This window comes from Syngnathus floridae, chromosome 21 (genome assembly GCF_059516105.1).
Source record: "Syngnathus floridae isolate MCC-2025c chromosome 21, RoL_Sflo_1.0, whole genome shotgun sequence".
In the NCBI taxonomy this organism is placed as follows: Eukaryota; Metazoa; Chordata; class Actinopteri; order Syngnathiformes; family Syngnathidae; genus Syngnathus; species Syngnathus floridae.
Window position 1 is genome coordinate 6456402 of NC_142433.1, and position 27235 is coordinate 6483636.

A 27235-nucleotide genomic window follows, 5' to 3' on the forward strand; every position below is an offset into this window, starting at 1 on the left:
CTTAAAGCAAGAATACCCTGTCTAAATGTGATTTTATCAAGTTGTATTAGTGCGATGGCCCCATCTGGTGGACAAAGTGTGTTTTTGCATCAGCTGCTCAGCGCGGGCGTACGCTCCAATGAGAGATGGAGATCCTCCGGTCCACTTTAAAAAAAATGGACCAACATCCCAGTCTGCCTATCTAGAAGCACTGTCCCCAATGTCCACTTGATGCTGTAGAGCCCTTTCAACCAGGACAGGCCTACAACATTCAAAGCCTTTACAAAACGTCAGGGGCGATAAGTATGCCAACACCTCTCGGCACCACTCACCATGGGCAACTCCAGAATGGAAAAGTTTCCAAACGCTCCCAAGAATGGTCCCAGAGCCCCGGTGTGCGTGAGTTATGTAACAACAGGGTATGGTTTGAACCCCACTGCGGGTGCGCGTGCTAGTCGAGACTGCGGCGCTATCGTCGACACGTAAATATACCTGCGTGTTTGCGTGCAAATTGTCACGCGCGCATAAAGGGATTACGTGCGTGATTCTCAGTGTCTTAAAATGCATCTAAATCCCGCCATCGGAGCTGTTTACACGATGGACTTTTCCCGTTTGGCCGATCTGATGGCAACAAGCTTTTCATGACCTCACCGCTGCGTTAGCCCATTGGCCCGCGCGCCTTTGCGCCCTCGGCCAATCGTGCACGACTATGGTGACGTAGAGTAGGCCAGCGCCCGCTCCGATTGGGCCGGAGGGCGGAACTCGGTGGTGTTTTGAATATCTCCGATTGGTCGAGAGAGCGCCAGGGAGGGACGGTCAAGGGAAATTGTGTCATGTTCGGGCTCGTGTTCTTTCTTTCTGCTTAAATCAACCTGTGGATTTGTATTTGACATTAGAGAACCTCTGACAGTTACATAAGAAAGGCAACTCGTCTAAGTTTCAGAATATTTGCTGGATGAACTGACATTTTAGCTATGTTCTAAAAACAATTGTTTCTTCTACCTTTTTTTATTCCTGTCTATTGCGTGTTTAGTGGCTTAAAAGCAAAAAAAAAAAAAAGACTCCTTTAAAAAATAGTGAATACGCGACACGCCGCCACTTCCGCATAGACACGCCCACAGAAGCATCGGATAGGTCAGCGCTTCTTCGGTCTCCCAACAGCTGTTCCGAGTTTTCCCACACCACCATTGGCCTTCTCAGTCCGTCAATCAAATTTACTTTCCTATCTTCTCCCGCCCCTCACCTATCTCCTCGTACTGCCATTGGCTACTGTAAACGTCCGCGCGATGCAATTGGCCGAGCTTGTTGGTTGTCAAGGCTTCGGGGTCTCCATTCACCATTTTGCGACTGTAGCGTAGAATGTACAGGGCCAGTAGTTTTTTTTCTCGCCTCATTTTAAGTTGCCTCTCCGGAGAAACATGAGCGACGATTGACTGGCAGCGGCGGACGACCGGAGCGGCCTCCCTTGTCCTATTTTCACCCGCGGACTCAGCCGGGCTCTCGACCACAATAGCCGCGCGGTGAGTGTAAGCTAACTAAAGCTTCTCCTGCAGCGCTGCCGCGTGCCGCTAACATTCTCCTGTTTATTCTTATTATCATTTCCTGCGTTATTTTATGCTTGGACGAGCTTGTCGTGTGCGTGGAAGGGGGAGGCGAGGAAAGGGAGGGGGAGAGAGGAAAAAGGGAGCGGTGCGTCTCGACATAGTGAGCCTGGCTCAAAGTTTTCCACTAGAAATAAATCCAACGTCATAACTAACAAACTGCACCGGCGGGTGCGACTTTAGCGTGAAAGAGTGTCCTTATCACGACTGACTGCAAGGGAGGAGCGGGATGTTGGAGGTTGTCGAGGGGCCTTGTCGTCGAAATGTATGTTAGAAAGAAGAAGAAAAAACATTTCCAATGGGGCAAATGATGACGTGCGTGCGTGCAAAGTTGTGCTGGAGGCCTCAGCTGTCATTTCACACAGCTGTCACTTTCAGATGCGTCCGAGCTGACACTTTTAATCCACTTGCACGTCTTGTTGTTGGGCGTTTCGAAATTTTGGGTGTCAATAAGGGTACGCGGCAGAAGCTCGCACTCACTTTGAGGGATAGCAGGATCAGGATTTCCTTGCGGCCTTGTGTGTGAGCATGTGTGCGTGCGCGTGTGTGTTTTATGTGTGCATGCAGTCCGGGCCTGCTCGGCCAGCCTGCATGCGTGCATGCATGTTGTCAAGCTTGCACAAAAGAGGCACCACAAACATTCACTTAGTCACTCGCTGCTTTTATAATAGTCGAGTTTGTTTGTATGGGGTAGAATGATCCTAATTCGCCAAATATACGTGAAAACTAGAGCCGAACTTTTTATGATGCAATTGCGATTTAACGTGATTATTTTTTCAAGGCCCTTCCCCCATGTTTTTTAAAAATGGTCATTTGCTTATTTCATGCTAACATTTGCCAAAGTGTCCACTCTGTCATTTTAAAATATGATGTGAAATATATTTGAACAATACATTCGGTCACCTTAGTAACCAAATGGCGATGCTGAGTGAACGTCTACCACGTGCTCACGAAATGCTACCAATAGACACCAATGTCCACTCTGTCATAGTGAAACATCAATTGTTATATAAACCTTCCAGAAATTCAACAACAAACACTCAATAAGTCAAAGTCGTCCTACAATATTTCTCCACAGTCTCAACTTGCTGAAGTGTGAGTAAACAAGCTCCACTCTATGCAGGCCCAGCTGTAATAATCCTTTTACTCACTTAGTTCTTCCCCCCGTACACACAGCGGCATGGCTTATGTGCATTGTAAATAGACAGGCTCCAAACATCCCCTCATATGTGGACAGATGAATGTCGTAAAAAATGGACAGACTGGTGTTTCATTCCCGATATTTTACCTAAAGGAAATGAGAGAAATAATCTGTTCAGGGTCAAAATGTCACCATCTTAAAACCTTTAAGAACCGTTTCTTAGAATGGGGTAGGAAAAGTATGGCCCGGGGGATGTGGAACAGCTTACCAGGGTCTTTAATCCGGTTGACCAAGACTTTAGAAAGATATCGTCAGCCTACTAGCATAATTGTTTGTCATTTTTTCAAACATTTTTAGGGAACAAGAACAAAAAGAAACCAAATTCAACAAACAAAAATTGTTTAAATTTACTTGTCGTGCAAGTGTATAAACGCCTGTTTCAGTCTGTTATCATTGGTCACATGACTCCAATTGTTGCTCCGCCTTACAAGCAACAAACCTCAGTGGTCCCGTCATGCTCTTTTAATGGACTTGGACTTCTTACTACCCCCATGCGGACCCCAACAACACACATCAATGTCTCGTCACTCTAACAAACAATGAGGAGTGATGTCACTCTTTTCCATCCTATGTGTTGTTGGTTTTGGCGCTTTCAGCGTCGATGGTTTTAAAGTGCTCGTCTTGACTTTCCGCTCGGACCGACCGCTCTCGACATGGTGAGATGTTTCATTACGGCCTTTCGTTTTGGTTTTGTACTTTTGGGGTTAAGATGCACAGTTGAACTCCTGACTGCACAAATTGAGGCAACAAAGACCAGAGGAGCAAAACAAATTAAATAGTTGCTCGTCCAATCAATCTGATTTTTATTTTATTATTTTGAGCGGAAGCTTTTAGGACGAGTCCCTTCCGAATGTGAATGACGAGACCGAATCAATAGGAGATGCGGTCACGCATGACAGAGTCTGAGAAAAAAAAGGAGGAATCAAGTAAAAAGGGGAAGTTAGGTAATGCTCTTCCACAGGAAATGAAGTTAGATGGGGCGTATTGACTCGGCTTTGCAATACAGTCAACAGATAAAGGTCGCCGCAGAAGAGGAGGAAGGAGTGAGGATGAGGGTGGGTGGAGGGTGTTCAAGACAGAGAGCGAAAGGGAGGGTTTGACTATGCGAGCGAACAAGGAATTCCCCCGCCCCTGCTTCCCCGGATAAAATGCAGTGTGTGTGAAAGAGAGTGCGAGCGAGTAGGCAGACTTGTCCGGGCAAACTGCAAAGTGCTCGTCCATGTTTGACTTCAGCCACTGCTGCCGCTTCAAAATTGTTTCGTCTGCTAGCCGCCTTGTATGGATGTATTGTCATGTGAGTACAACGTCTTATGTAACACCCTGCTGTTTTATCAAAGTGTCAATGAGTCACAGTCATTACTACGCCAGTTCATCAATAGCCGCTTAAACATTAGCCAGAAACGAAGACGAGACGATTCTGCGTTTCTTTCAAGTTGGTGCCGAGAGTTTTGCTGTGCGAAGGCCAGAAGGATAGAAAAGATTTTATCTGAGCGTTACTGCTAAACGCTGTTTGTTTGTCTGCGAGGAAGAGAGCAATTTAGAGGGAGAAAAGCTCCGAAGCACCCGTCTCGAACATGTACCTCGGATTTCTCGAGCTTGACATATTTTACAGTCTAAAAAATCGACGGCAGAGCCACTAAATAGAATCGTTGTATTGACATTAGAATCTCGTCTCAGTGGGCTCACAAATTTATTTACCATCCGGTGTGTGTTCTGGGGTTAGCACAACACAAAATTATTATTTGTTGTGTGAATGGCACCAGGTAGAAAGAAAGAAAGAAAGAAAGAAAGAAAGAAAGAAAGAAAGAAAGAAAGAAAGAAAGAAAGAAAGAAAGAAAGAAAGAAAGAAAGAAAAAGAGTTATGGATAATTGTACAAATTATGATTGGCTCTTCCTGTCTTTCAGCATCTCTGGAATAAAACAGTGGCAAATGAAGAGGTCACCCGGTGGAGAAGCGATGACAGCGAGGGGCCCCGAAAGACTTAACTAAAGAAACAGTTCAGGGGAGGGGGGGGGTGAACAGAGGAGACCCAAGCAAGAACGGAGAGACTGTCTTGTCCAGAGGAAAGCCAAGCTTCATGACAAGATGAAGCCAATCAAAAAGCGTTCCCCCCCCTCCACCCGAGCCAAAGGGGGAAAGCGGCGGGGTGCTAGCGAGGCCCCCGAAGGTGGTGAGAAAAGAGACTCTGATGAAAACCAAGACAGAACCACGCAAGGCCAAGATCACTTCTTTTTCTCATCAGAGTCCGAGTCCTCCGACCCAGTCAGAGCCCGGGACTCTTCTGACGGAGAATCTCTTGTCATTGACTCTGGGAAATTGCTCGCATCGTCCGACGATCAATCTGGACATTCGGCATTGAGTGCTGGGAGCCACAGTGACAGCAATGCCAGCAGCTGCAGCAACAGCAGCACACCAAGCGCAAACAGCAGCCCCAATCCCACGTCCAGTCGCAAAACTGCCACCTTTAAGACCCGTGTTCCCAAGAAAAAGTACACATCTGAACACTGTTCTATCTTTCCTGACGGTCACCTTGCCTCCAGGACCCCCCCTCCTCTTGTAAGCGGCGGAGCCCTGAACCAGGGGTCATCACGTTCAGGTAGTCCCATAAGTGTTTCACACCCTGATGGCAATGGTCGGGGCCTGATGGCAGATGGCAGAGAACCACATCAGGACTGTTCCCCGGGACCGCCTATCCTGTCACTACGAGGGGAACGGGAAAGGCCAGGAGTGGCAGAGGTGGTCAGGGATGTAGAGCAAGTGTCGCCCAGTCCTCTGCCCCGCTGCTCCTCCACAGACACGGCTAGTGAGCACTCAGGAGACCTGGAGGTGGTCGCAGATGTTTCTTCACGCCCGCCCTGCAGTCTCCCTGACTCGCTCTCTGACGCCCTGGCCAAGGGACTCAAAAATCAGCGAGTCCTGGCCCGTCAGCTCCAGGGTAGAGGAGCTGAAAGAAGAAACGACGGGCAAAATTCCAACTTGATGTTCTGCGCCGGTGTGGTCCGTCGAGTCAACAGTGAATACGGAAGCCTGGAGGTGCAACTGAATGGGGAGAAAACACTCTGCCGTTATCCTTATCGACACATCAGCCACCCGGAGATTGTAGACATCATCCTCGATGCCCCTCCGCCCGGCGTGCACCCTATTCCGCTCGGCACCCGCGTCTGTGTGCCTTTCAGCAGCGAGGAAGGCGCCAAGGGCCAGTGGTACCGGGAAGGCCTAGTGACTCAGGTGGATACTCACCCAGCCGTGGTGAATTGCTACCGTGTTCTATTGTCTGAGGAGAAAGCTTCATTTCTGAATGAGGATGAGGATGACAGGGTAGCTGCTAGAGCCACCCAGGCCGTGTGGGTGTCCAGGCAAACACTTCGTCTCCTGGTGCCACCTTGGGACCTGGGCTTACCAGCAAGAGAGACAGAAGTAGGTGCTCGAGATAACGAAATGGCGCCGGAAGACAGGGATGAGATGGACGTGGAGCAGGAGGTATGTCGTCTCAGCCGGGGGATGACACCGGTTGTCGGATCCTTGTTGGGGAGGGTGTACCCTCCCATGGTTCCTGTCTCCTCTACAGCAGGACACAGCATTACCACTTCAATCACACCGGCCTCAGTCCTCAGCCTGGCTCCCGGCCGGGAGTGGGACATTGAAAAAGATCTTGGAAGAGAGAGGGATCTCCAAAGAAAGCAGGAAAGAGAAAGGGAGATGATTGCAAAGCAACAGCAGCAACATCATTCGTACATGCCACTCACCCCCGAGGAAGACATGGAGGTGTCCCGCTTCAACATGGTCCCCATGGGAGCACTTATACCGGGACCCAAACCTATAGCAGTTCCTCAGCACCGCCATATTGTCTCTAAGCCCCCACCCGGCTACCTCAATCCTCACCTGTCAGTGGTGCAGGGAATTGGAATTCCCTCTGGCCACCTTGCCCTAAACCCTCACCCACCTCCCTCCCCGGTCCTGCTCGGTCTGGACCCGGCCGTGGCAGCCGTGGCAGCCAGTACCACTGTTATTTCCACGGCACAACTCCCGCCTCTGCCCCCTATGTCGTCCAGCATGTCCACCTCCAGAGTGGAGAAAGCATCAGGTGGTGGCTCATCCAGTGGAGGTGGCGGTTCTGGATCAGGTTCCACTTCCTCCTCATCTTCACGTTCGCGGACCCCACTGACAGCCGCCCAGCAGAAGTACAAGAAGGGAGATGTAGTTTGCACGCCTACGGGCATTCGTAAGAAATTCAACGGTAAGCAGTGGAGGAGGTTGTGCTCCCGCGAAGGCTGCTCCAAAGAATCCCAGCGCCGAGGATACTGCTCCAGACACCTCTCCATGAGGACCAAGGAAATGGAAGCCAGCGGGGGGATCCGGGAGCGAGGAGGAGCCAGCAGTACAGGGACCTTGACACCGTCAGACTTACGACTAAGCGGCGGCCGAGCCAGCTCCGAGTTTGACTGGGATGAGACTTCCCGGGAAAGCAGCGAGGCCAGCAGTCGTGGAGGAGACTCCCGGCCCCGTCTGGTACTGCCCTCCCTGCTCCCCCAGGACCTTTCCCGCTTTGACTTTGACGAATGTGAAGCAGCGACCATGCTGGTTTCCTTGGGTGGTTCCCGTTCGGGCACACCCTCGTACTCGCCCATCTCCAACCAGTCCCCCTTCTCCCCTACCCCCTCGCCATCTCCCTCACCACACTTTGGCTTCCGCCCGGCAAACTTCAGTCCCATCACCGCTCCTTCCTCACGGCGCCATCGCCAGCTAAGTGGCACAAAATTGGGCACCCTGGGAGCAGAACGGGAACGCCACCTCTCGGGCATTGTGCCCACTTGTCAGACCAACCTCACTTTTACAGTGCCCATGAGTCCCAGCAAGAGAAAGCTGGACAGTCACCCGCCTCCTCCACTGCCAGCCGTCCATGACTACCAGACCAAACCAGAGCAACAGCAAATGGTGACTGTAGGGGGAGGTGTCGGGGGTGAGTTGAACCTCGGACCTGCTGCCTTCAGAGTCCTCTCGCCCCAGAGTCAACCCACAACCCCTTCCTCGCTGACTTTCCCACGCCCACGAAGCGCCACCAGTCGTCCCCCATCATCCGCCGCGTCCACTCCCCCACCCATGCTGGTTTCTCCCACGCCCCCTTCCCCGCTACCCCAGGAACCTTCTCCGCGGCGCATCGTGCCCCTGCGGGATTCTCCAGTTATTGTCCGCAACCCTGACGTCCCCCTGGCCAAGTTTTCCGACAGCCTCCTCGCAAGACGGGAGCGGAGTCGACCCAGGGAGCTGATCCAGGCCCAACACGCGGTCCCCCCAGGCCTGCAAGCTCCTGTTCCCATAAACGGAGCCACGACCAATGGTGCTGTTCTCCTGCGTAACCCTGCATCAGCCCTAGTCCTGGTCACGTCCAGCTCGGTAAGAAACATAATTTATTATTATTATTTTTATGGTAACTTGAATTCATTCCACTAAGCAGTTCTCTCTGGCTTGTTTTTGTTTCCATTGTCAAAGGGTTTTAAAATATGTGCCTTGGCATTGACTGGCATCATTTTTTTGTCTGCATGTAGTACCCTGCCTGACTTTGACTGGCAACCAGTCAACGGTATGTCTTGCCTCTCATCCAGTTTCTTCTTCCATTGTGCAGTCCCTTACCCCGGCCTCAGCTGGCCATGCTGCCCTCTCAAGTTCCTCTGCTGCCGGGTCAGCGACGACCACCGCGGGCCCCATCCTGTCCTCGTCAGGATCCGGTGGCAGGGAGAGGAAGCCTGAGGGGCACCAGGAGGTCACAGGTGGGGCCTTGCCACAGCCGGTAGCGTGCCACCCAACACCCACGGCCCTCCTGCCGCTCATTCTGCCCGCCGAATCACACCCCGCACCGCGCAAGCAGATCATCATGGGACGACCTGGCACGGGTAAGGAACTTGTACCGAAAGCAGTTTGTTAATTTCTTCTCTCTCGTTCTCCTCTTACGTCTGCTGTTTGTCATTGTTTGACTTCACATCGGCGCTTCGCTTTGGTCTCTTTATGAAACTTTTTTTTTCTCGTGCGTATGCATTTTGGCAACGTGATTGTCTGGGGGCACATTGTTTGAGATAAGGGAGGTGTTAATCACATACTGTTGCCATGACAACACGCACTATGGCCAAATGCAAATGGAATAACTAAGTTGCAGAATATCTTTTTGTCATTTTGGGTTTCTTTAATTATTTAAACTTGGCACTTTATCGGGTCACGGTTCATTTGGGTATTGTTTGTAGCGTGTCGAAAGCGTGTGTTTAAAATATATTATTAAGGATTATTTAATCTGAAAAACAGTAGGAATTACATGTTACTTGGTTGGATGTTTATCTATAAACCTGTTTAATTATTACTCAAAAGTGAAGGATGCACTTTAACTTCTCTTGCACTACAAAAGCTGGTTATGTCAGATTAAGTGCAACTAATTCAACTACTACCGAAATGATTTGTACTGATCACTCACTCCACCCTTGCTGCATATTACAAGTAATTATGTTGTTTGTCTCGAATGCGTGCTGCCATGCATAGTAGGTGTGTGTGTGTGTGTGCGTGCGTGCGTGCCAGGGGTGTTGCCCTTTATACCAGCGTGTGTGCGTGTAAGAGATAAGGAGTATGAGTGAAACTCTCAAAGGGTGAAAATATTGACGTGTCTAGACATGCAGCGCGGAGTGCAACAAGGACGTTCACGCACACGCGCACAATCAGAGAGGGCACAGAGTGTGTCTGATCACTGAAAACGGAGCCGTGGCGCTCTACGGCTGGCGTGTTGTCATGGTTACTTGTTGGAAGAATTAGCGCACTTGCTGATTAGCCCAGCGCTAACGCCCTCGCACACATCCTTCGCACGGCCGCCAGCCACCTGCCTTTGTAGCGTAGCGTCGCCTCCGCTGTGCCTTAAAAAAAAAAAAAGGATTATACAGTACCGGCAACCATTTATGAGGTTTCCTGCAGAACTGACACAAAGAAATCAAGATTGTTTTAAAATCCTACATTTTCAACCAGACTTTCAACATTAAACATTTAGTGATCCTTCTGCAGAAGAGGAAATACGCAGAAATATATTATTTTTCCAACTTTGATTTCAATTTTGGCAGACTGCAGCCAGTTTAATAGGGAATAAATCACATTGCTACCCTCTTCTGGTATCTGTACTCAATTACAAGCCGTTTTAATCAGGCGTCTGAATTAGTCACAGATTTTAGTCATTCGTGGCAAACCCCGGTCTCACGCAAATGGCGATTAAAAATGAGCACAGACGTCATGTTCAGACTTGTTCCTGTACGATGCTGCAACGTGCTGTCACACTAAATGGGCCCAATTTTGGCATCAGACTAAAATGAATTGCGCTACAGTGGGGCTTCGCTTTATTCATATAAAAACAAACAGGAGGCGGCAGAGGCCCCCGCGGCTGAGATTCCTCCTCAATCTAAATATAGAGCAGCCGCATTGGCATCAGCAGGAAGTGAGGCGGGTGGCGGCAAGAGTGACAACTCGGCAGCGCCGTGACTTCAACGTGTGAGCTCGTTGTGCATTGTTTTGCTTAACGCCACATAAATTGTGTAGGAGTCTTGCTGCGATACATTTTGACCATCAAGAAAGTTGTCTTATTATTATGAAATGGTGTTCAAAGACTAAAGTGATGCAATCTGTGCAAAATCAGTCCGTCGCATTCTGTCCTCCTTTGAACTCTTCCTCCTTGAAAAAAAATGAGGCAATGACCGCTCTCTTTTTGTGTGTGTGTGTGTGTGTCCTTGTGCAAACGTACACCAGTGTGGACCAACGTGGAGCCTCGCTCTGTGCCCGTCTTCCCTTGGCACTCGCTCGTCCCTTTCCTGGAGCCCAGCCAACCGGGTACGGCCGCCCCGCCAGCCATCGACGGCCAACAGCTCGTCAATCAAAGCCAAGGTATGAAAATAAGCAACAATTTAAAATGAGTGATTTATGAGAATTTTTTTTCCAAGGACAAAACGGCAACATTTTGTGACATTTCAGAGCCTCGTTGCGGCGTGGCCCTGGTGGGCGACGGGCGACCCCTCGACCCGGAGAGGGCATCACCTTCGCGTCCGCCTCCGACCAATAACAACGCACCTGCCGAGAGGAGCGGGGCCGACAGCGAGACTGAGAGCGACACCGACGACCCGTGAGTACAATATTTTGAATGTTGCAAAAACAGGTAAATTTATGAAGTCAGAAATGAGAATGCTCAAGTGGTCGTGGTGTAGGAAGTAGTGTTGGTGGAACGGATCTATGTGCCCCATGGAAGCACCACTTATTCGCCCTCTCAAGGATGCTCCTCTTACACACGTGTAGTGTTGTGAAATCTGCCTCGTCTGAGTGTGCCACTAAAATGGCGCGATGCCGTCCTTGTGTGTGTGTGTGTGTGTGTGTGTGTGTGTGTGTGTGTGTGTGTGTGTGTGTCTGAGTGCGCGCACAGTACACACACACACTGCTTGCTGGCTGCGCTCTTCATCACGTCTGATTCTGTTTTTGCTCTTTCACGCTGACTCAGACAGGCTGTCTGGTTTGTAGCGTGCATTTTTTTTTTGTCAAAGAAATGTTTCAGGGTCGTCGCGCTCATAAAAAGCCGCCGTCGCCCACAAAAAGAAGCGCTTCCTCCTCGTCTGACTTTGGACAGAGTGCAAAGTCAAAATGTTTGTCTAAGCTTAGCATTTTTAGCACGCGGTTCGACAGGACGGCTCAGGTGTCGTTCGCCTGTTGATTCAGTCACTCCTGCTGAGGCGTTGCCATGGCTGCAGACGTTACATCACCGGCCATTTCATTAGGTACACGAGCTAATATCGGCCAATGCAGCAGCCGAAGTCGAAAAAGAGGTTTCTCATCTGGATAATAACGCCCAGCTTTGATCGGCTAATGAGCTTTTCCCTAATGAGTTGTCTGTTGGACACTAGGCTACATCTTTTTTTCTTCTTCAAAAAAAATTCAAACTCTTGTCTCTATTTTTAATCATGCAAAAGTTGTTTCTTTCTTGGCACTGCAGCTTCTCCCCCGGCGTTGCTGCCAACAACACATCGCCCTCGCGTGGCACCGCCAAGAGACGCACGCAGTCCCTCAGCGCCCTCCCAAAGGACGCAGAAAGGAAGGTCAGTCTATCGTCGTGACTCCAAAATTGTCACCGAACCATTCAGCAGATGATCCAATTTTATTTTTTTCACCAGAGGGAGAAAGACCACATCCGCCGGCCCATGAACGCCTTCATGATCTTCAGCAAGCGCCACCGGGCTCTGGTGCACCAGCGACACCCCAATCAGGACAACCGAACCGTCAGCAAGATCCTGGGCGAGTGGTGGTACGCTTTGGGTCCCAACGAGAAGCAGCAGTACCACGACTTGGCCTTCCAGGTCAGCTAAACGATTTAACCGCATTACATCAGTGAGCTATTTTTAGCACCAAGCGTACTGAAATGTCACCTTTGCTTGGATGAGCCAGGCCTCATAGATCGGGTCATTCTGAACGGTTTGTCGCTAAATATCTTCAGCTAACAACAACTAACTAGAACCAAGGAACTAACTGTACCTGGGTTTATAAAGCAAGGTGAGTCAGGGAAAGTCTACTTGAACTATACTAGACTTGGCAGCAATTGTGTGCCGATTCCCATTTAGCATTCATTCTGAACACAAAAAAAGGTCCGGGCTGTATTTGTGATATTTTCAGCGTTCTCTTCATGGCAGGTGAAGGAGGCCCACTTCCGAGCCCATCCCGACTGGAAGTGGTGCAACAAGGACCGCAGGAAGTCGCTGTCTGACGGCCGCGGGGCCCCCAAGGAGGCACGGGAGAGGAGCATGTCCGAAACCATAGGTGGGAAGGGCTGTGCCATTGAATGAATTTTACATGAGCAGGAGTTGAACGGCAGTTCAGCAGCAGTTCCTTCTCGCCAGATCCGCATTTGGAGTCTCAGGCGCTGGAGGGCAAGCTGCTGAGCTCGCCGTGGAACTGCGGAGGCGAGCGCCAAGCGGCGGGGGCTTTCGGCGGCCAGCAACCCCGTCCCAGAGCTTTTTCCCACAGTGGCGTGCACAGCCTAGAGAAGGTGGGAGACGCTCGCGTACTTGTGTGCGATCATCTCTTCGCCGGAACAAAAGTGTGAACACGGACCATGTAAACAACACAAGAGTGTGTGTGTGTGAGTGCGTGTGCGCCCACAGCTGCTATGTGTCCTTCACGCCGCTAAAAGAGTCTTTGTGTGATCGCAAAACATCTTTGTGCTTTTCAATGCCTTTGAAGTGCGCTAGACGGCAAACCGCACAGGGCGGGAGAGCCCGGCTCCTCTCGGAGGCAATGAGTTCACGTCTGCTGCGAGCTAGCAACTGCAGCTACAACCAAATAAATCAGAAACGTTCCATAATGTTGATGTCTATAGATCGTATATATTGTGTGCCGCTTCAAGGGACTGTAAAATCTTATTTTGGTTTGCTCAGGATGACGGGCCTGTTTTTTTACGCAACCGGCAACTGCCGCCATCATCCCACCATCACGGCGGTGCTAGCGAGGATGTCACCAGTGACGAGGAACGTATGGTCATCTGTGAGGAAGAAGGGGATGACGATGTCATGGGTGAGTGGGCCTCCACGTTGTCATTAAAGGAAAAAAATCAAATTATTTTGTTGAAGTAAAATGTATGCGGCATCTGTCTTCAGGGGACCCGTGTCGTGAAGGCTCCATTGACCTCAAGTGTAAGGAGAGAGTGACGGACAGCGATGAGGATGAGACCGATGGCCAGGTACACAGTGAAAAAAATGAGAATCGAGAAATGGAGATTATTTTAGGACCATCTCACCACGCTTCAAGCAAACTTGATACGCATTCTAACTTTATGCAAACGCCATGGAGAAAAGGAAGAGAGTGTACAATCTTCCACTTTTTCTTTTGATCTGTGCCTATCTTCCTCGCCGCCAGCCTGGCTTCCAGCCTCTGGCTCACTCCTCCCTCGCCTCCCCCTCGCCTCCCGCCCCTCACGACGAGTGCGAGAGAAAGATGTGCGTCGATGCGGCAGAGGAGGACACTGAGGGCGGCTCCGTTGCAGGAGAAAGTGGAGGGGCGGCCTCCTTGCCAGTTGGCGGCTCCACGCCCGTCACCCAGGCTGCGCTGCGTCCCGTCGAGGGCATGGTCACCCCTGGCTCTCCACTGCGAGATAAGAAAGCCGCCCTCCTGATTGCAGGGACGCAGCTGCCAATCACTGCAGGGGCCTCCCCTGGCTCTTTGGCGCCCCCTCTTGCTGTAATTAGACCCACCGCCACAACTTCCCCCGTCCTTCCACCCTCCGCTAGTGTTGGCAAGTATATCCTGCCAGCCCCCCAGACCCCCTCTCCGCCTGAGCTCACCTACCAGCAAGCAGGATCTGCGCCCACTGACACGCCCCCGTCGGCCAATGGTACGCCGCACTCGGGGGCGGGAATGACGGGAAGCAGAGGTGAGACGCTGGTCGCCTTTCATAAGAAAATGACATTTGGCCCCCACCCTTGTGTCGATGCTCCCCGCCCACCTGTTGCTTCAGTATAGCTTCCATTCATGTCTTCCTCGCTGTTTCTCTCTCAATTCAAGCCCAGCTGCAGAGTAAGATGCCGGTTCCCATGGCAACACCTCCACATGCACCCGTCTCCTTGCTGGCGCCGCCTCTTCCTGTGCAAAATGGCCCCGCTGCAGGAAACAAGGTGGGAGTCTCCATATGGAGGGACGAATAATAATAGCAAAACATGTTCAAATGTAAAAGTTCTGACTATTTACAATTTTTATTAGATACATTCAATTCATGGTGAACCAATTGGAGCAAAATATAGCCAGGAAATAATACAGAACTCTGTTGGAAAATCAATTAAATTTGTGGAAAGCTGGGGAAAAAAACAAAAGGAGGTGGCTTTAAAAAGCTGAAAAAATATCCAAACATTATGTTGAATTTCCATGCATCTGTTTTTGTATGTGGTGTACTTACTTCTTGCCATGCTTGCTGCAGATCATTCAGATTTCTCCCATGCCAGTGGTCCAAAGCAGCGTTCACCCTGGGAGCGCCTTTCCTGTTTCCATGGCTACAGTGATGGCTCCCGGCAGCGTGCCCCCACAGACCCTCCTCCTGACCACGCCGCCCACCAGGTCAAGATTACCTGAGCGTCTTTATTTTGCCACTAGCGTGCTAACTGTGAAAATCCACCAGATAGAGCCAAAGCAATAACCTCATTGCTTTAACGCTAACACGTTTGTTTCTCTTTAGCGTCAACACTCAAAGTCTAGCATGTTGCCCGCAGGATTACCTACGTCCAGTCCAGTCCGGGCGTTACCACGACGATCGCCCAACAAGCCCAGGTGCCGCCGTTGCCGGGCGCTGCCTTTCTCTCGTCTCCTCTGACCACATTAGGCTTCACTGCCATCGCGCCAGCCGGGCACCCGCTGTTGGCGCCGACCTCCAAGACTACCCTGGCCCCCACCACTACCCGGCAGGTAAAGACCAGGAAGCAAAAAGCGACATATAGTTAAATTGTCACTACCAGTTGTGGTTTCTTAAACAAATATGTATTTTTTTTTGCTAGCTTAATGTCCACTGACTGTTAATTGTCTCATCAGGTTCTGACTACCATCTACCCCGCCGGCCCTACCGCTTCATTAGCGTCCGGCTTGGTCACCATGACAACCACATCTCCCGCTGCAAATGCTTCGGATGTGGCCAAGCCCTCCTCCGCGACGGAAGTTGATCTGAAGAAAGAGCTCAGCGAGCCGGACATCAAGGTGGAAGGAGATCAAGACGACAAGGAGATTGGAGGTCACGATGCTCAACGCTGCGGCAGTGGACGAGTCGCACCAATGGTGGTGGGTCTTCAAGTCTGACATCTTTCACCTCTTGCAGAAAAACAAGACGACGTAAGTCGGTTCATCAAGGAGGAAAGTGTCAAGCTGGAGGAGAACGAAGCGAGTGAGGAAAAGATGAAGGAAAGCAGGGATGACAAACGAGATCAAGTATTGGACAAAGAGAAAGAGGTGATTGTAAATTGATTTGTAAAATTAAAAATTATTATAGAAGTAGATTTTTTTAAAATTATGTTTAAAAAGAATCAGAAAAATAACACTCTTCATGCTTCACTGCCCATTGACTTTGCTGTAAGCGCTTTGGCCACCGGGAGGCAATATAATGCACACCTAGATAATTAACCAAGAAGAGTTTCACTCAATAATTCTCCCCTTCTTTTCTCGTCTCAGGTCGGAGCTCATTCGCCACCTCCGGCTCCTCCTCAGCCTCCATCGTCAGGTTTAGATCCCCCGCCGCATCAGACTGCTGAAAAAGAGCCAGCAGCGTCCTCCAAGAGGATCAAGTTCCGCCCTCCGCCGCTCAAAAAGACGCCCGATTCTCACGACAAGTGAGCGCCGACCGAAGCATGGGCTTTCTCGTGGCACGCACGTGTTCACTCACTCGCTTCTCCACGCAGGCTATTGTCGGAGACGTACTTTGAGGAGCGTTTTGCAGAGCTCCCCGAATTCAACCCGGCGGAGGTGCTCCCCTCGCCCACCTTGCAGAGTCTGGCCACGTCCCCTCGAGCCATCCTGGGCAGCTACCGCAAGAAGAGGCGCAACTCCACCGGTAACATGTCTTGGATTGTCCTTCTACTATCGCAAAATGTTCAGCTCATTACATCCTTCATTGGTCCATCAAGAACTAGAGCCAGCCGCTGAAGACCCGAGCTCGCCGAGGAGGAAGACCCGCCGCCTCTCTAGCTGCAGTTCGGAGCCCAACACTCCGAAAAGTGCCGCCAAGTGCGAGGGCGATATTTTCACCTTTGACAGAGCAGGTGGGAGCGAGGTGGCCAACAGCAGATCAGAGCTCCTCCATTTGATGTCCACACTCCAACCGTTGAAACAACCCTAACACCACCACCCCCTCCCCCCGACAGGCATGGAGGGAGAGGATCTCCTCGGAGACCTGGACCGGGTACCCTTCTCGTCCCTGCGTAGAACTCTGGACCAGCGGCGGGCACTTGTCATGCAGCTCTTTCAGGAACATGGCTTCTTCCCCTCAAGTGAGCCAAGACACAAAACACTCCGTGACATGCAATGGCTCACTTCTAAAAGCCTGGGCTTGTCTTTAGCATTCAAAGAAAATTGATCACTTCCTTGACCTCCTCCCTGCAGCTCAGGCCACGGCGGCCTTCCAGGCCCGCTACGCAGACACCTTCCCAACCAAGGTGTGCCTGCAGTTGAAGATCCGCGAAGTCCGCCAGAAGATCATGCAGACCGCCACCCCGGGAACTCTGGAGGCCGGCGGCTACTCGGTCGAAGCCGGCAGTCCCGCTCCGGCCCAAAGCTCCTCGGCCTTCAACACATCACTGCGGGAGGACTCGGGAGGAGGAGGAGCCGAACATCCGGACGACAAAGTCCGCAAGATGGAGGAGCCCAAAAGAGAAGGTTTCTAGTAAGTCAGGATGCAGGTCATGCTTTCTCTTAATCTGACCTGGGCAGGGAAAAAAAAATCAGACAATGTGGCTTCAACACAACAACGGTGACAAAAAATACTCAATATTAGTACTTCTGCGCCCAGGTCTGCCCTTGGCACATTTGTGCCGAACTTTGTAGTCGGGACACGAGCTCTGTGGTACACACACACACACACACACACCATTGTGCAGATGTAATCTTCAGCACGATGCTGACACATCAGACTGTTACTCTTGGATGGCAGCAGCCAGGAGCTGCCACCCAGGGCCACATGCACACACAAAAAAAAAAAAGGCACTTTGTCACTTGCTCTTGTGCAAATGCAGTTTAGCTGTTTGTCAGCCAGCCCTCAGTTGCCATTGACTTGACCTCATCGTCCGTCCACTCCTCAGCACAGTGGGTCTGGACGCAAAACCACAACCCCGACGACCTCCACTGATATTCCACGGCCCCTTGATGCTGCACACACACACACAAACACACACACACCTACACTTAGCAAACACACAAGCACCGACACATGCAGTCAGTTCGGCGTGTGCGCCGTGACCAAGCCATGCCCGCCACCCCCCCCCCCCCCCCTGCACACTTTAGTCAGCGATTGTAAGGACAAAACGAGAGATTTCTCCGTGATTCCGTTGTGACCAATCTTTGCACCTTCCGTCGTCGCCGTGTCGGAAAAGTGAACCCTCATCCGTCTGCGCGTTTGGGCACACGGGCACCCCCGAAAGAGATTGTTGTCTGACACAAGCTGGATGGAAGGTTGAACTCCCAGCCAAAAAAAAAAAGTTCATATGCAAAGCAGCAAGCAGATGTCAGAGAAAAAAAAAAAAACGTAACCACATGTGGGAATGTCCGCCGTCGGATACGACCTTGCTTTCTCTGGTTCTCGTTTTACCGTGGCCCGTTTTTCTCTCGTGGCTTGTGTTTCTTCTCCAGCATAAGGTCAGGAAAATCCCACTGACAACAACAAAAAAAGACTTTGGACTTAGAATGGGGGATGTTGATTTTAAATGTACTTTCGTAGGAGGGGGGGTTAACCGCCCACCCCTTCCTTCGTTGTGTCTCTTTGTAACATGTTGAAATCAGGTGTTTGCACAATCCGTGCGGGCCGTCTCGCGTGAGAGTGCCGCAAGTTCAATCAGGAAAGTATTGTTTTTAGAGATTGTTTTTGTCCAGCAGACAATAACCTTGTCCCACATGTTATCAATGCCCCCCCCCTCCCTCCCTCCCTCCCTCCCTCCTCCTCCTCCTCCCTCCCTCTCTCTCAAGCGTTGTTAGAAAGTGCCCTTAAGCACTGGTCCCGGGTCAAGCGCTATGTAGCTCAGGATGGTTCTGGTTTGGGTTCAGTTCAGGGAAAGCAGATCCTAGACCAGCCCTGGAGGGCAGTCTCTGGAGCCCTCCCCTCTTCCCACTCTTCTCGACACTTTATCCTTTCCCATCAAATGGTGCAATAGGACAATTTTTTTTTTTTTTCCTCTGGGGAATTTGGGGGGGTTGTTTTTTTGTGGGGTTGGGGAGGCTCAGTGCCATAGAGAATGACAAGAAGCGCAGTTGAGTGAGTGAGCGCAACGTCGTGATGCTGTAGCTTACCAAGCGGTATTAGCGCCATGCTCCAAAGAACCAGGAAAAAAAAGTCATTTAGCGAGGAAAAACACAATTTTATGAGAATATACTTTAATGACTAGAATTTAAGGGAGAATGTCAGAGCTGGAACAGGCAAGTTGTCTCCATTCAATCTTTTTTGACACTGCTCAGATTAAAAAAAAAAAGTAAGTTTATGAAAATCGGGGCTGTATGACTACTGACGTAACATTACGACTTTATCCCAGCAGTCTTATATAATGTGTTTTCTTTTGAGTGTGGCCCTAATATTCCTTGGTAATGTCTTATAGCTATGGCCTAAAAAGCAAAATGAGTGACGCGATTGTTGTTGTTGTTGTTGAAGAGATTATCGCGAGTAACTTTACAAAAAAAGTCTAAACAATTTGAATAGCACTTTGTGGCTCTTTGCTGAAGAGTTTGGAGGGGTAGTGATTGTTATTATGGGTATCGCTTTTATTTCTCTGTAAACCGTTGGATGTGTGAAAATAATAAAAAAAAAAAACAGACAAATATATCAATATACATAGAGAGATATAGATATATTCACCGTGTTTTTTCCATATATGTGCATTTTAGGTCTGTGTTTGGGTGTGCGTGTACGTTTTGGCACATGCAGGTAGCGTGTAAACATGAGCGACCAACCGCCCGTCCTGTCGTCATGCAGCAACAGCCGAGGACAAAATTATATTTTTCACGCTAGACAGTATTTTTATAGTCGCCACGACTATTTTGTCCGCCATGTTGACTGTTATCAGTTACATTCAGGATCGATACAAACGGTATATTCAGGCTTTCCGATACACGCGGGTCAAAGAAGACTATCACATCCCCCGAGAAAATGGGGGTCAGGGCTGCCATGTGCCCCGTCTGCATGCATGTGCAATGGCATGTAAACACCCGCACAGACGTATGTGTACACACGCACACGCGCGCACGTCTGTCATGCGCGTGTACTGTATGATTGTGCTTGGAAAAGGAATTTTAGGATGAGTGAGGCGAGTGCAATGTCATAAGCACGCATGTTGACCATGTGCAATATTTCTAAACGATGACAGGAGAAGAAAAAAAAGAACTAAATATTGAAAATATTAAAGATCTAACACAAGGCCAGTCGTTGTCCACTTGATTGGAAATCTTGGTGTTTTATTGATGGATTTATCTGGATTTATACGCGCACCCAGCGGTCCCTGTCAGAGCGACTTTCATCTCAGGGTCGGAGTGGACCAGATTCCGGAAGAGCTGGAAGAAGTGACTTGGGAGAGGGAAGTTTGGGCTTCCTTGCTGAAGCTGTTGCCTCCGCGACCTGATCCCGGATGTGGTAGAGCTGCGTTTTTTTCGTCCAAGGGACCACCATTACAATCAAGGAGCAATTCAGGGACCTCAGCTTTGGCGGAATATTATTTAATTTTGCACTGAGGGAGGATAGACCTATACAGGCGATTTGCATCTGTCTATTTTGGGAATCTCAGCTACATTTGGATGGGTAATGGTTCGGAAAATTAGCTGGAAAATAAATCAAGTCTAAATAATAAATTAATTTTATTTGTAAAAGTGTTACAATTATTTTCTGGATAGATGTTTCTTTCTTTTTTGGTGGTTGTTTTGTTTGGGCTCTATCTAGCATCAAGTAATTTGTAGTGTGCCCCACATCGCTGCCGAACTACATTTTCCATGAGGCATTGCGCGAGCTCTGTTTTCTGGGTGTCTAGCAACAGCTAACCAGCCCCGCCAGGCAGACATCAGCCGGCGGCTGCAGCAGCGACTATTCTCGGTGTGTCTTCCAGAAAATTGGTGGCCGTCGGGTTCTTCATATTTCGGTGAGACAGAGTCGCTCGCCCCGGGGCGGGGGGGAAGAGTGGGAAGACAACCGCGAGCCCTGCGCAAAGATATGAGCGGCAGCGGGCGGCCCAGGACCAGCTCGTTTGCTGAGCCGCCAGGAGTTCCAGGAGCCGCCGCGCCCGCCGGATCAGCCGCTGCCGTGGGGAGCAGCACAGGAAAGTCCGGGGTCCCACAGGCCTCCGGCAGTAGTTTGTCGGGATGCTCGAACCTCAAACTCGCCAGTAAGCTTTTATATACAATACTCAATATTCTTATTAACATTTTCATTCGTATTTACTGTGCCTTGCTTTTTTGAGGTCCGGTATTTAATCACAAGTCTGTCGTCCCAGCGAGTTAGCATGCTAACGTTAGCCACTTGTTTTGTACGTTACCACTTCACCGCCCAGTATGCTGATGTGCTCGGCCTGACCCTCGTTAAATGTAAAAGCCTCTTCACACCGTCACATTTTTACTTTTTATACATAACACACAAGGCTTTGCTCATTCTATTTATTTAAGCGTACTTTTAAACGGTATAATTACTGCAACCCGGGTGGCTAAAGTCCCAAGCTAAATGGTCATTGTTCGCGTGAGCTGCCTGCCTTGCCGGTGACTCTCACCATCGCCGGGCTCCCGGGTGGAAAGTTGCCCGCTCTCAAGGTCACCTGTGCGGGCTCGCAAGGCTCCAGGGGGGTGTATGGCGTATGATCGTCCGACCGAGCGACATCTGGGGGACGCAAGTGATTGACGTCCGGGGCGGCTTGGCTGCTAGCAGCCTTGCTCCAGTCCCAAGATGTGTCTTCAAATAATCTTATTAACATTTGAATGTCAATGCACTCGGTGGGACGTTTTAAATGCGTTTTAAGATTGTCCTTTGGGTGTGACGGATGTGTACGCATCTGCACATTAGGCCAGTTAGCATGATGAATTTGCACGGAAAACGATGTGCTTTGACACATTTTCATCCATCCCGAGCATAAAGAACCCCGCTTGTGCTTACATTGCCATCATAATGGTCTAAAATCATGTTCGCAATATTGTACTAAGATAGTGTTTTTTTCTGTCTGAAAGTGTCCTGGCATCCTCTGGATTATGTTTGACAAGCGTGCTTGCGATGCTAAACAAGAAGCCCCCGACCTCAACTGCGCTAAAATGTGAATTTAACAATCCAGCACTGCAATGAAGTTAACCCGAGTAAAATGCCCAGTGAAGGCCCTAAGAGCCACCGTGGTTGACTTGAATTAATCTGAAAACACCGTCTGGTTTCCTAGGAGACAGTGGCAAGGTGACGACGGTGGTGGCCACGCCGGGCCAGGGCCCGGACCGCCCGCAAGAAGTCTCCTACACTGACATCAAGGTGAGACAAGACATCACCACGTGTGTGAGACACTCGTGGTGTCCTCAAAATTGACCCCGGAGGCTCTGTGCTCAGGTGATTGGCAACGGCTCGTTCGGGGTGGTCTACCAGGCGCGCCTCGTCGACAGCCAGGAGATGGTGGCCATCAAGAAGGTCCTCCAGGATAAGAGGTTCAAGGTGAGTTGAAAGTAAAACTGCGTGCCATGTCTTATATTTAACCGTTTTTCTATCTTCTAGAATCGTGAGCTGCAGATCATGAGGAAGCTGGACCACTGTAACATCGTCAGACTACGTTACTTCTTCTACTCCAGTGGAGAGAAGGTTAACACTTTGGTCCCCGCAAATGGTCGTTGATGTGATAATGTGCAGTTCACAGCCTGTTCTCTCACCTAGAAGGATGAAGTGTACCTCAACTTGGTGCTGGACTTTGTGCCTGAGACGGTCTACAGAGTTGCCCGGCATTTCAACAAGAACAAGAGCATCATTCCTATCATCTACGTCAAGGTGGTATTCCCCCACCGGGAAAGAACGACCTCGGCGTGAACCACCCCGTGACGTCTCGCTCGCTCGTCTCTTCCAGGTGTACATGTACCAGCTCTTTCGCAGTTTGGCTTACATTCACTCGCAAGGCGTGTGTCACCGAGACATCAAGCCGCAGAACCTGCTGGTGGACCCCGAAACTGCCATCCTCAAGCTCTGTGACTTTGGCAGGTGAGCCACTCGAACGAGTCACAAAAGAAACAGTTTAGTGAAAGCGGAAGGTTTTTGGAATAAAGTAGTAGCCTCCAAACACTCTTGGGTGGAGGTGATGAGCATCCGTGGACTTGACGGCCAAGCACCACCTTTCTCGTCTCCCTCCCCTCAGCGCCAAACAGCTGGTGCGCGGCGAGCCCAACGTGTCGTACATCTGCTCTCGCTACTACCGGGCGCCCGAGCTCATCTTTGGCGCCACCGATTACACGGCCAACATCGACATCTGGTCGGCGGGCTGCGTCCTGGCCGAGCTGCTGCTGGGCCAGCCCATCTTCCCCGGTGACAGCGGCGTCGACCAGTTGGTGGAGATCATCAAGGTGAGCGCCCGGCCCGAACCGCAAGGGATCGGATCCGTTCTGGGCTTTTCGTCTCACTCTCGGCCTCACTCGCTGGCTTCTCCGCCAGGTGCTCGGCACCCCGACCAGGGAGCAGATCCGGGAAATGAATCCCAACTACACAGAGTTCAAGTTCCCGCAGATCAAAGCGCATCCGTGGACCAAGGTAAGCGGAGTCCAGGCAGGGCGCTGCGTGAAGCACCTGGCCGTCACTCGACTCATTTTCCTTCTTTTCTGGCTCGGAGGTGTTCAAACCGCGCACGCCGCCGGAGGCCATCGCGCTCTGCTCTCGGTTGCTGGAGTACACGCCGGCCTCGCGCCTCTCGCCGCTGGAGGCCTGCTCGCACACCTTCTTCGACGAGCTGCGGCAGCCCAACGCGCGGCTGCCCAGCGGACGGGAGCTGCCCGTGCTCTTCAACTTCAGCACGACAGGTACTCCAAATAGGTTAGCGCTCAAAGTCGGCAGTGGAAGAGGGAAGCCTAATACTCTTTTTTGTGTGTGTGTCCAGAGTTGTCGATCCAACCGCAGCTGAACTCCACGCTCATCCCTCCGCACGCCCGTGCGCACACCGCTGCTTCCTCTCACGGTACAAACACGCGTTCCTTCCTTCCCTTCTTCCTTTCCTTTTTCTTTACTTCTTCCCTCCCTCCCTCCCTCCCTCCCTCCCTCCCTCCCTCCCTCCCTCCCTCCCTCCCTCCCTCCCTTGCTTGCCTTTCCCATGTGAAGTCACTGATTGTGTCCACTTGTACACTTTAGATGGTACCGGCCCAGACCCCTCCCAACTGGGATCGGTACCAGGATCTCTCAACAGCATCTGAAGCAGCCAGTCGCCTGCCTGCCTGCCCGGCCAGCCTCCTTCTCTCTCCCTAATACACACTCACATACACACACACACACACACACACATAAATATATATATATGTTCATCTCCGCGCTGCTCACGCTCCTCGTAGATAATGTTTTTGTACAGTGGACGCATCCATCAACACCCCAGCCGGAGACTATCAAACAGTTCGGACAGACAGACACACACGCACGCACACGAACTCTACACACAAACAACACGCACACAGCGCTGTCTGGCTGCTGCTCCAGTGGTATGTGAAGGTTCGATAGTGGGGGCTGGTCCTCTGTAATATTATTTTATTTTATTTTTTTGATTGACTTTTTTCATCTCCATCCCCTTTCTCCCCACCTACGTTTGTCTTTTATTTATTTGAACACATCACACCCACATTTCCTCATTTGCGTCATATTTTTCTGTTCGCTGAGTTTGAAATCACGTGTCAAGTGCGTACGAGGTCGACCGGACACTGCCTGAGCCTCAGAATGTTCTCGTCAGGCCGTAGATGATCACTCAGGAGATACGCCCAACTTCTACCAGGCTCTTTTTTTTTCTTCTTGTTTTTCTTAAGATATTTTTTATGTTCTGCTTCCGTCCATTTGTACCTACTTTGCAGAAGCCTCCTTTTTAGCAAATTTTATTGAGCATTGTTTTAAGACACTTTTATTTAAACAGCCTTGAGACATTCTTGCATATTCCCATCATGATGTAGAAATAATTTGGGCCGGGAGTACAGAGTATACAGCGATTCCCTGCGCAGATAGTTCAACTGTAAAGGTGAAGCGTGTTTATGTGGGCAGGGCATTTGTTGGTCCACATGTAGCAGCACACGGCTTCATCTTTCATGTTTTAATTTTCAGGCACATTCATGTTGTAACTGGAGGCTTTCGAAATGAAATCCTCCTCCCACTGTCATGGCATCTGATAAATATTGTTTATTTGATCTCGGTCTTGTTTTTTTTTTAATTATTATATTACAGAGCTGTTTATATCTTCTGTCACTCCTTCTGTCCATACGTTTGTGCTTGTTTATTCTGTAAATACACCTCTGTGTCGCTGTGTAAATATTGCAAAGAAAAATCTTGTCCTGTTTGTCTGACACCTTTCCTTCTCTCTCTTTCTTTGCTTCCTGTGCAGTAGATTTTTCATGTCAGGTTCTGCCAAATGAATCTTACACAAAAATATCCTGCAAGTGGTGCTCGCTCGTGGATTAGTAGCTATGACTTCCCCCCTCGTCATTTATTGGTGTGGTGGGGACTTTCACTTGATTTGGCAACGGCGCTGCTTGCGTGTGTGAGTACAACGTTCAGATTTCTGTGCAGTATTTAGGTGCGAGTTACAAGAGTTACCTTTTGTCACTTGGTGTCCCATAATGTCCAAGTGTAAGGACATTCTGTATTGTAAGGGGCTCAGATGTGCTGCTAATTATCATTTTGTGGCGTGACTGCAAACAAGCGCATAGGGTTGTGTTTGTTTATTTTACCACATTTTTAAAATCATAACCTTTGAGTTTTGCGCTGAGCTAAGACGGAGAGAGAAAGAAAAGCCAACCTGTTTGTCTCTGTTTTTTGTGTGCGCGTGTGGATGTGAATTCATTTACTGTAATTAAAGTTATGATGAAAATGTGCTTGACTCAATTTTCCACATAAGCTTTTTTTTGTATACATGCATTTGAAAAACAATTGTCAAAAAAAGATGAGATCTTAAACAAGTGATGTTGCGACTCTAGCTCATCCCCAGAATGTGGAGAGGGTACAGTATTTATAAAAAATTTTACAATGTGGTCATGTTTTTGACATCACAAATATATGCGTTTCCCAGGCTGACCAGAAGATGGCGACAATGTAGCCAGGTTGCCGTGATTTATGGCATGTGATTTACTTTGATTTTGTGGCGTGACTCTGAAGTAACCAAAAGCAGTTATCATGACTGTTCACCAGGTGGCGCTTGTGGGCAAAAGCTTGTCCAGTATGGTTGCGCCAAGATGGCGGCCGACCCAGGTGAGCAAATGTTTGCTGACGTTTTGCACACCTGCCACCAATTTATTTAATCTACATTCTTCTTCTCCTGCTCGTTGAACAGCGTTTTGCACACTAGCGCTGTCATGACTGATTTGGCTTACCCTGGAAATTGTTGGTTATGCACGCCACAAAAACCAAAATCACATTTCCTAAATCTGTGTTTCCCAACCAGTGTGCCGCGGCACACTGGTGTGCCGTGAGAGATGTTCAGCTGTGCCGTGGGAAATTGTCCAACATTAAATACCGAGCACATTGTAAACAGGATCGCCAAACCACAGGTCAGTTAGCGCAAGGCCTGGTCAGCCACTTGCTCATCGTGCATGCGTGGCAAATCGGAGAATCTTGACATTTCATGTTGTGGCATCGGCACATACTCAGTTTATGTGTGTGTTGCTGTTAGTGTTGGCTCGTGAGTGAACGATTCGTTCAAAAGAACGATTTATTTCAGTGAACGAGAGTGGACGAATCACTTCCTAAATCAAAATGAAGAAAATGACGTAACTTCCCGTTCACGAACGAGTCGTGAATTGCTTTTCTCGTTCCCCAACTCAACGGATCCGTGAGTGAACGAGTCAGTGAGTGAGTGATTTGCATTTCCAGTTCATCGCGAGAACGGATCACTGAGGGAAGGAATCCTCACTTTCCCGTTCGTGAACGAGTCAATGGGTGAACTGCCTTCCCGTGCATCAACGGATCAGTCAGTGAATGTGTTGCGTCTCCTGGCGTGAACTATGTAAGGCAGAATGTAGATTTACGATTTGCCAAAGAAAGAAAGAACCACTCACTGAAACACCACTTCTTTTATGCACGTTTTCTCCAAGCTAACGGCTAACTTTATTGCATGAAGGGACGCGCCTTTATGCAACAACGGGGAGATTATGCTTCTCTTTGGGTAATCTTGATTTCATAACACTTGTAGTAGTTTTTAAATAACGTGTATGCATATATATGCCTAAATATTGTTATCCAACATATCTACTGCAATTTCACATCAGATTGCTGGTTTGAAATTTAATTTTAATATTATTGTTATTTTCAAATAAACATTTATGTTAAAACTTGTCTGGTGTTTTATTCCTTGTTTTTTTATTCGCCAATTAAAACATAAAAATCAGACATTTGGTAAACTGCTTTATATGACAAAATGTGTATGTACACCTCATGGACAATAGGTACACTACACGAGCTAAAAAAATAATAATAAATAAATGGTTAATTGCACAACAAACGCACATTGCTGTACATTCTCACACCTGGGATCGAACCAAGTTCTTACCGAGCAAGAGCCCGTG

The 27235-nt window shown here is 49.5% G+C and overlaps 2 protein-coding genes and 1 long non-coding RNA gene across 21 annotated transcripts; 2 read left to right on the forward strand and 1 right to left on the reverse strand.

The window, feature by feature from the left end:
• The first annotated feature begins 1302 nt into the window (after positions 1-1302).
• cica (capicua transcriptional repressor a) lies at positions 1303-19924 on the forward strand. 2 transcript variants are annotated; one of them, XM_088364571.1, is made up of 22 exons: positions 1303-1499; positions 4687-8176; positions 8406-8673; positions 10550-10684; positions 10772-10919; positions 11778-11880; positions 11956-12138; positions 12469-12595; positions 12676-12824; positions 13213-13348; positions 13432-13514; positions 13691-14204; positions 14336-14445; positions 14745-14881; positions 15034-15226; positions 15350-15545; positions 15630-15760; positions 15980-16137; positions 16207-16358; positions 16432-16566; positions 16669-16794; positions 16907-19924. In XM_088364571.1, the coding sequence occupies exons 2-22, from the start codon at positions 4868-4870 to the stop codon at positions 17185-17187; spliced, it is 6774 nt and encodes a 2257-aa protein (XP_088220697.1). In that variant the 5' UTR covers positions 1303-1499; positions 4687-4867; the 3' UTR covers positions 17188-19924. The 2 variants fall into 2 exon arrangements, with proteins under 2 accessions (XP_088220697.1, XP_088220698.1); XM_088364572.1 differs by lacking the exon at positions 1303-1499 and adding an exon at positions 2135-4075.
• On the reverse strand, positions 2589-18233 carry LOC148380278 (uncharacterized). 18 transcript variants are annotated; one of them, XR_015854829.1, is made up of 4 exons: positions 14724-18205; positions 14277-14431; positions 10545-13460; positions 8963-9672 (listed from the first exon to the last, which is right to left on the reverse strand). It is a non-coding gene; the product is annotated as an uncharacterized LOC148380278 (long non-coding RNA). The 18 variants fall into 18 exon arrangements; XR_015854833.1 differs by having other exon boundaries at positions 14277-14453; XR_015854834.1 differs by having other exon boundaries at positions 10545-12815; positions 14724-18204.
• A 568-nt stretch (positions 19925-20492) lies between the features above and the next one.
• LOC148380279 (glycogen synthase kinase-3 beta-like) lies at positions 20493-25554 on the forward strand. Its single transcript, XM_088364573.1, has 11 exons — positions 20493-20874; positions 21904-21989; positions 22065-22166; positions 22227-22310; positions 22383-22493; positions 22570-22700; positions 22855-23059; positions 23148-23243; positions 23323-23509; positions 23587-23664; positions 23835-25554. The coding sequence occupies exons 1-11, from the start codon at positions 20703-20705 to the stop codon at positions 23894-23896; spliced, it is 1314 nt and encodes a 437-aa protein (XP_088220699.1). The 5' UTR covers positions 20493-20702; the 3' UTR covers positions 23897-25554.
• The last annotated feature ends 1681 nt before the right edge of the window (positions 25555-27235 follow it).

Excerpts from the sequence above, each read along its gene's own strand:
- cica (XM_088364571.1), top strand. The coding sequence starts at position 4,868 with ATGAAGCCAATCAAAAAGCGTTCCCCCCCCTCCACCCGAGCCAAAGGG. Across the intron at positions 8,177-8,405 it reads TCCTGGTCACGTCCAGCTCG|TCCCTTACCCCGGCCTCAGC; the intron begins GTAAGAAACATA and ends TCCATTGTGCAG. Across the intron at positions 10,685-10,771 it reads GCTCGTCAATCAAAGCCAAG|AGCCTCGTTGCGGCGTGGCC; the intron begins GTATGAAAATAA and ends GTGACATTTCAG.
- LOC148380279 (XM_088364573.1), top strand. The coding sequence starts at position 20,703 with ATGAGCGGCAGCGGGCGGCCCAGGACCAGCTCGTTTGCTGAGCCGCCA. Across the intron at positions 22,494-22,569 it reads TTCCTATCATCTACGTCAAG|GTGTACATGTACCAGCTCTT; the intron begins GTGGTATTCCCC and ends CGTCTCTTCCAG. Across the intron at positions 23,665-23,834 it reads CACCGCTGCTTCCTCTCACG|ATGGTACCGGCCCAGACCCC; the intron begins GTACAAACACGC and ends TGTACACTTTAG.